Genomic DNA, 8,677 nt, shown 5'->3' with positions numbered 1-8,677 from the left:
CTACCTCATCCATGCGTATTGGTGAATTCAACTTCTTCTTTTTTTGAAAGTATACAAGCACATGGAAGGCCGTATGTATTTCTAATGGTACACCCACATAAAGAACTATTCGGCCCCGTGGTCTCCGACCGCTTCGCTTCATGAAACAAAAAATTCAAACCCGTTCGGGATATGTTGTAAATCAATTGGGAGAATAAAATTTGGCCCTTATACTGGTGTTCCATAACCGTCTTGCTCCGAACGAACGATGTTTGAATTTCATTGTGTTGATTTTCAAGCATTTGGTTCACGATGTCTCATCCCCGACACAAATCTCCCTTGCTATCACCCAACCACCTCTTAAAGACCGCATGTACGGATTCAACTCGGTTAGTCGTGGTGCAACCAAGATGTCTAACTCGATTTATCCAAGCACACACAACTTTTTCTCTTGCTTTGTCAAGAATGGTGGATTCGACGTAATGACAAAAAGTCTTAATGGAACCACACAAAGACCTAAAGTGTACCAATTTCTCGGTATACACCTCTTCGGAGTATGCATCTAAAATTTCCCTCCATGCCTCCATTATCCTCTCAACCACAACACCGGCTTTGATAACTTTACCGTTTTCATCCGGCCGATCTTTTGTCCCAACGGCGGGTTTCAACTTACTTCTCACGTTGCAAGTTATGTGATACCGACAAAGTAACGTGGTCGATGTCGGGAAGACGGTATCAACCGCATTCATCAAAGCATTGTCCCGGTCGGTCACAATGACTTTTGGCATAACATTTTGATCAACCAACAAAGACTTGCATATTCCTAAAGCCTGTGTAAAGTTTTCTTCTTTTTCACACTCCAAAAAAGTAAACCCGGTCGAATAAGTCTTGTCCGTCGAGGTGACACCGACGATCTCTTGAAGAGGAAGCCTATACTTGTTTGTCTTGTACGTCGAATCCATGACAAGAACGGTTGGAAATATGTTGAACAATTTGATACTTTCGGGATGAGTCCAAAAAATATCACGCACCGTAACTTTGTCCTCGGACGTTCGGAAGCTTGACACATATTTGTTATTGCCTAATAGTTTCAAAAGTTGTTGCATTTCCGACCGAGGGCCCATTTTCAAAACTTTGAGATTGTGTCGTTCATTGTAAACTTGCTTGATATTTGAAACGTTACGCTTCAAATCGGCAAGTATGTTGCGAGGCGCCACTTTGACTATCGTTACATCCGAAATTACATTCTTCTCTTCGCGGGACAAACGACACGCCATTGGATGCCCGTGTAACTTGGAATCCAAGGCATGATTATAAATTCCACAAATCACGGTTAAACGCCACTAATCATCAACCCTCCGAGTCGCCCGCAACTTAAACGGACACCCGAACTTTCTCGATCCCGTGTCATCGTGTTTTAGCACCCGGTCTGATTGTGCATAACTCCCACCCCGTTCGCAATTCAAAACAACGAAAGCTTTCCGCCTACTATTTCCATTGTCGGACTTTAAAATTACAATTCCAAATCCAACATTACTAGCTTCGTTTCGAATTCAATCAATCAAATGCTCGTGACTACCGAAGCTCCGATCATTGGTAAATTGTTGCCGAACATCAACCGCATTGATCTTAGTTCGATCGTCGATAACCGAATTGTTTTTAACGTTGACAACTTCCGGAACTACTGCGTCATCGTCTTACACAATGTTGTCCGGATGCACCATACCTAACATATGCAAAAATTAGCAAAATTGGCCAAAACTGTATTTTTTAACTGCCAGGGCATATTTCGGAAGTTCATTTCTGAAATTTGTTAGGTAATATATTTCGGAAATGAACTTCCGAACCATCGCAGATTTCAGCATAAATTTCATCAATAAATGTAGTGAAATAGGGGATAAAATGAGAGATGTTTACCTCAAATTGTAGCTTTCTATGCTCCCTTTAACGTGATCAACGGTTTGAAACTTGATTTTGAGACGAAAAATGGATGGAGATTGATTGAGTTTTGGAGAGGGTTTGGAGAAGTTTTGGAGAAAACATGATGAAATAGTGAAGGAGGGAAAATTGTATATGCAGGAATATTTTCGGAAATGAACTTTCGAAATATTCACGGTTTTGAATTATTTTTGACTTCGGAAATGCATCTCCGAAAACACCACTTTTTTGGTGTTTTCGGAGATTCATTTCCGAAAAGTATAAAAATTAAAAAAAAATTAACTTCGGAGATGTATCTCCGAAGCAGGGGTAATTTTGGGATTTCGCTGGGGGTGACCCCATAGAGAGATGGGTAAAGAAATTTTCATGAAAAATATGTTAAATTTAGTTTGAAACATTTTTTTTTCTTTACAGCAGAAAGAATTGGTGTGATTTTAACAAAAAAAAAATTAAATTAAGTGTACAACTTCTTTTTAAGAATGATTTTTTTTAAACTAATATGTTTTTTCAAGAAATAAATTTTTATTTTTAGAAAATTATTAATTAAAGAAAAATTCGGCCAAAAATATTTTTCATTTTTCGACTCTACTTTGACCACCATTTTTGACATTTTTTCTTACTTTTATCACCATCAATATTGTTAAAATCGGACTGAACCGATTGGTCAAACTGACAAACGGAAAGGTTATCGGTATGATCTGATTGCTGAATCAGATAAACTATTGAACCAGTATGAACCGGCTAGAACTGGCGAACCAATAATTTTGAAAAATCGATGGGTTAAATGCCTATTTTTGTTTTTACAAAACGACGTCATTTTAATAATTAAAAAAATAAAAAATATAAATATAAATAATCTTTGTTTAAATTTTATTTGGAACAACTTTTCTTGGAGAAATTAAATTTATCAAACACTACAATTAGTTTGTTATTCAATTTATGTCATAATTGGATTTTGTCAAAAATATATCTGGATTTGTATTTTTCTACTTTTTTTTGTGTGTGATGACTATGCTTAGAATTTGAATTTAAATAATGATCTTACCGGTTGATCAGAATCAGAAATGGACATAGACTTCTTGCACAATGTCGGTGATGGAGAGGAAGGGGTGTAACTGCCTCTAATGATGAAGTAAGTAGGAGCACATGCATGTTTGAATGTTTTTAGGATTTGAAATTGTATTATGTAGCCCTCTCAAAAAAGAGGATTTTTATATTGCCCCCAACACTTAGCTATTGGTTTATATTTTGGACTGGATCGTGGATCTAGGCCCAACACGCGTGATTGTAATGATTATAGGAGTATGTTTACGAATCTTGGGCAGATGCGTACTTCTGGGCGACAGAGGTGCTCAACGAGCAGGAGGCCAATTGTCCCCGACCGAGGGGCAGGGCGAATGTCTTGCTGCTGGCACAAATGGAGATCTGGTCGGCGACAACGATGGTCTGTTGTCCTCGGGCCAGATGAAGATGTGTCCTCGACAAAGGGACGGGAGAAATGGGTCTTCATTTACCCTCAACTGGTTGGGCCAAGGGAGTTGGATCATTCTAGGTGCAGATGTGGATTGGACCATGCCTAGCCATTTGAACAAATAATAAATTTGTGAAATTAAGATATTTTTAAATTTTGTAGGTGTTATGATATTTTTTAGAGACTATATTATCCGAAGTGACAGGTTTAATAAATATATAGTTTTTTTATATAAACAAATCTATTCAACTGAGTTATTCAGTTTAATCCGATTTTGTCATGTGGTTCAACCAGTGACTCAGTGATTCGACTAATAAATCAGTGCTAAGTCTTCAAACAAATATCTCACTCAACCTGAATCTTGCACTCCTCCTGAATTTGAGCCTAGTTCATCATGTTGTTGGGCTACAACATGCCTTTGACCCATTTATTGGTATATGTAGTACCAATCACTCCTTATTAGTCTTCCTTCAACTATGTAGTCACATACCTGCATAACCTCTGGATCTCTCTCTTTTAGATGTGAATTCGGTTTTTGCCTAGAAGTTACTAGGAGCCGCTCATTGTCATGCCTTTTGCACTGACGACCACTTCCGCCCTTGTCGGCCTTAGGTGTTACATGCCTACCAGCTAGAGGTGGCAAAAGGGGTCGTGGCCCGCTGGGCCGGCCCTCCACCCGCCAAAAAATGGCGGGTTGGGTTGAGATTTTTGGCCCTCCGCTCGCCAAAGCTCGCCCCGCAAAAACCCGCCACCCGCCAAAGCCCGCCGCCCGCCAAAACCCGCCTCTCCTCCAAAACTCACTCTTTTTTAGTTAATTCTAATAATTTTAATTCTTGATGGTTTATTTTATACATTTATTTATAAATATATGTAATATTTTTTTAAGTAAATTTGTTAAAAAGTTGCTTTTATAAAAAAAATATTTTAAAAATAAGTGAAAAGTTTAATTAAAAGGTAAAAAAGGTCTATTAATCTATTAAAAAAATATAAATAAAAATAGGCGGGTAAGCCCGCCGCCCGCCAACCCGCCGTATTGGTGGGGCGGGCATGACTCTTATGCCCATTTTACTTGGCGGGCATGTCCTCCCCGCTCGTTTTTTGGCGGGCATAAGGCGGGCGGCGGGCGGAGCGGGCGGCCCGTTTTGCCACCCTTACTAACAGCTTTCATTTAGTTCGTCCTCGAATGACATCGTACTAGAAGATGTATGCTCCGATAACATTTGTAACGCCCCATACTGATTTTAGGATTATCAACTGACCACACAAATCAACACAGGTCTTTTCAGCATGATTTATCCTCACTCACTCACTCACTTTTTGAAATTTTTTTTTAAACATCTTTATAAAAATAAATAAATTTGTATTCAATGATATTTTTATATGTGTAAATTAACCATGTATTTATTTAAGGGTTAATAGGCATTTACAGCCCTGTAATGTTAGCGAATTTTGATTTTCCCCCCTCCGTTGCCAAAGACAGGTTTTGGCAACGATTTTTTTGAAAAAACCGTTGCCAAAACCTGCTTTTAAGAATGAAGGGGGGAAAAGCAAAATTCGCTAACATTACAGGGGTGTAAATGCCTATTAACCCTTTATTTAATTAAATTATTATATGATATCACTTTTTTAAATTTATTATAAAAATATTTTTATAAATATTTATTTGACGTGTTGATGTATGGTAAAAAATAATACACCAATAATATATAAATCAAAGTTGTTATAAAAAGGTTTTAAAAAATGCAACTTTTTTTTATTAAAACAAAATTGCAAGTTTAAATAAGTATTGCCGTGAATAAAGTTATATTATGAAAACTGTAGAAACATAATACTAGGAATAAAAACTTGTTTTCTATGTTTGTATTCCAATGCTGCGTTGGAATTTTTGTTAGAAGTGCAAATGATTATAGAACCATGAGTGTAGTAAGAAGTAACCAATGAATTTGATGGGTGAATTTGTATTTATTGAAAATATTCTGTCAAAATAAAATATTATAATTTTTTTAAAGACTTACCAAGTAGCATAATTTTAAACCAGTATATTTATGACAAATCAGTTGGATAACTTTACCTAATTTTTTGAGTTGGACAATAAAAATAGGGCCGAGCAATATTTGTGGCATAGGGAAAAAAGGTGGTGTAAAAAAGTTATTAAACTGAAATGCCTCAAGTAGAGTTTTAAAAATAACTTCAAAGTTGATAGTTTGATACATAATAAGTTATGAATCACTTTCAAATGTGACAGAAAGTACCCAACAGTAACCATAGGATTTCAAATTTGACCATCATGTATATTACATTAATTTTCCTCACAGAAAAAAACAAACAAGTAAACCGAAACCCAAATTAATAACCCAATCTTCAATTTTCTCCTCATCATCATCATACATGCATAATATCACATGACCCATCCTTGTCCATAAATATATTAACTAATTAAGTAACACCATCACATCACATCACATGTGACCATTACCATTACCATTACTATGACCATGACCATTACCATTGGATAATGGCATTACGTAAGACTGCATCTCCATATCATCTCTCTTAACACCTTCATCTTGATCACTAGCCTCTTCCAGTTTGTTGGTATCAGCTTCCTGGCTCTTACCCCATAGCACACCATAAAGCCCGAAAACAATCAGCAATGACCCAAGTGCAGTGCCAAGGTATAACTGTTCACTGAGAAAAGCCCAGCTAATAATCGCGGTAAGAATAAGCTGCAGTGGAGTGAATACGGACACATAAAGCGGCCCTTTTCTCTCTATCGTCCATGATATCAAACAATATGTCAGTGCGGTGCAAATTACTCCCTGAAAATAAATTAACCTCACCGTCATAACTAATGAAAAAATATATTTAATTTATGAAAATAAAATGAAAAAAAAGCGTTATTTCACGATAGCAAAATCTGATTAAAATTTAACTAAAACACAGTTAAATATGTACCGTGTAAACAGAAGAGACAATTCTCATAGCATTACGGAGTGACCAAGACGAAGCACTATGATCAAAACACAAAGCTATGAACACACACTGGATGCTGGCCAAGAAACACATGTAGGTTGTGCTTGTATATGGCACTGGAAAATTCTTGCTCATATCCGCCTGAAATTAGCAACAAAAGTATCTTTAAGTATGAATCACTGACACAGACACAGACACAAACGCAGATACGATAACATAATATTTAACGAGAATGCGCTTACTTGAATTATGAACCATAAGGACCAAATGAGAGCACTAAGAATCAAGAGAACAGGGCCTAGAAGCGAGCTTCCCGAAGAACCAGAGCTATCACCACCACTTTGAAGCTTCTCGGCATAGCTCCAGTGGATACTTGATTGGCCAATTCCAATCACTTGACCATGGTAGAATGATAACAAGATTGCTCCTCCCACACACAACATTGTTCCTACCACCTTTGCTATACCTCTTTTCGTCCTTATGCCCAAATTCTCTTGCCTAACATCAATAACCATAAAAAAAAAAATCTTATTTTTCTAATTAATTATTAGAATACTAATTTAATTGAATTAATTATTACCTGAAGAGGACTGCAAGGACAAATGTGAAAGCTGGCAGCAAATTTGTTAGAGCACAAGCAATTGTGGCCGTTGAATATTTTAGTCCCACAAAATATAGAACCTGATTTCCTGTGACCCTGCATTAAAATATTTTAATTAGTCACATAATAATATTCACAAAATAAATAAAAGAAAGAAAAATAAATTGAAGGTTGTACCCTGTTACTGAAGATAGAAATATTTGTATCATTATACGCTTTGTCATCCTTGGAACTATATCACTGCGGAAGAGACAAAACAAAAGTACTTGAATAAAATTTAAATATAAAATACAAAAATATTAATGTTTATTTTCAGTATTGAGACAAAAAAAATCACAAAAGATAATGCATGCTATTAATGAACAAGCAGACAATTTCCACCGAAAATGTTTCTGTTAGAAGTTAGACAAAAAAAAATAATGAAAATATTGGCATTTTGCATAATTAAAATTCTACTATATATTTTGCATATTAGTAATACTCTATAAAATTTCAGAAAAAAAAGTGTAACCGTCTATTATATCACTTGTCTGGAAAAGTATATAGTTTCTGTCACGTTACGTAAAAACAATCAAATCCCACAACGCGTCAAACATGCATGTCATCAGTGTTCTGTTTTTAGAATGTCTATGCAAAACTTCAATGTTGTTTGTTTGTGTATTGAATCTTGTTGTTGAAGGTTGTGAAGAATTAATAACCTTTCTTGAAGTTCATCAGAGAGCATGCATCTTTGCTGAAAGAGCTCTCACAAATTTTTTCAAGGCTAAAAATATTTTGTTGAAAAAACATTTTTGTATTGTTGAATGAAAATCCATTAATTTACTCAAAATGGCTAAAAAGGACAATATTGAGGTCATTGTCAAAATCAAAGTACATCCAAACTCTACTTGATTTTGAATCTGAATATCATAGATGCATGCATGCATCATCATTATGCATATGAAATAGAACTAGAATATAAAGAAGAAAACAACATCACTATACTAAAAACATGTCTTAAATTTCTGTCAATATTTCAACATTTTTTAATAATGTATGTATGATTATAAAAATCAATATTATATTCATTTTTTAAGCATGCATGCAAGTATATGAATTACCGTTCAAGCCAATAAGCAAATGGAGCTATGGCCACAGTTCCAAAAATTTGCCTATAAGCCACAAGGACTAGTGGGTTCATTCCTCCAACAATTGCAAGCTTGGACGTAACGTTCATCCCAGAATATGCTAGTTGATTAATAAGCATAAAAATGCATGGAATAAAACTAGCAAAACCCATTTTTCTCACTGAAATTTTCTGTCTCTCACTCTCTTTTTGATTTGAACTTTCTCTTTGGTGAGAGTGTTAGAACAGAAAACTTATAGAAAAAGAAGAATAGAGAGTTGTGAAATGAAATGGTAGAGGAAGAGTGTGTATTTATAAGAGGAAAAAGTTAGGTAACAAGTTTTAGAAATTAAGTTGAGGTATTACAAACTGCGTGATAAATAGAGCCTAGAAAACGTTTGCAACAATTGTTCCTAATTTTTTTTTAAGGAAATCAAGTGGTTACAAATCGATTTCTTGCTATACATATTTTTTTGGGTTTATGTACAAGGTTGGAAGCTTTCACTTCATTTAGAGTCTTCAAGCAACTACTAATATATTACTATAGGTATACTTCCAAATCCATTCCTTGTTTTACTCATGCCATTTTTAATCAAATTATTTTTAAATG

At 35.4% G+C, this 8,677-nt stretch overlaps 1 protein-coding gene across 1 annotated transcript; it reads right to left on the bottom strand.

Moving 5' to 3' along the window:
• Nucleotides 1-5,559: 5,559 nt before the first annotated feature.
• LOC131612799 (WAT1-related protein At1g09380-like) lies at nucleotides 5,560-8,355 on the bottom strand. The gene is made up of 6 exons (XM_058884546.1): nucleotides 8,063-8,355; nucleotides 7,140-7,202; nucleotides 6,942-7,058; nucleotides 6,604-6,859; nucleotides 6,344-6,502; nucleotides 5,560-6,207 (listed from the first exon to the last, which is right to left on the bottom strand). Exons 1-6 carry the CDS (start codon nucleotides 8,239-8,241, stop codon nucleotides 5,848-5,850), a joined length of 1,134 nt encoding a protein of 377 aa, XP_058740529.1. The 5' UTR covers nucleotides 8,242-8,355; the 3' UTR covers nucleotides 5,560-5,847.
• Between the last annotated feature and the right edge of the window lie 322 nt (nucleotides 8,356-8,677).

This window comes from Vicia villosa, linkage group LG6 (genome assembly GCF_029867415.1).
Source record: "Vicia villosa cultivar HV-30 ecotype Madison, WI linkage group LG6, Vvil1.0, whole genome shotgun sequence".
Taxonomy (NCBI): domain Eukaryota; kingdom Viridiplantae; phylum Streptophyta; class Magnoliopsida; order Fabales; family Fabaceae; genus Vicia; species Vicia villosa.
Note: the sequence above shows the minus strand (reverse complement) of the source record. Positions and strands in the feature narration are given on the sequence as shown.

Excerpts from the sequence above, each read along its gene's own strand:
- LOC131612799 (XM_058884546.1), bottom strand. The coding sequence starts at position 8,241 with ATGGGTTTTGCTAGTTTTATTCCATGCATTTTTATGCTTATTAATCAA. Across the intron at positions 6,860-6,941 it reads GTCCTTGCAGTCCTCTTCAG|GCAAGAGAATTTGGGCATAA; the intron begins GTAATAATTAAT and ends TATTGATGTTAG. Across the intron at positions 6,503-6,603 it reads CCTTATGGTTCATAATTCAA|GCGGATATGAGCAAGAATTT; the intron begins GTAAGCGCATTC and ends TGCTAATTTCAG.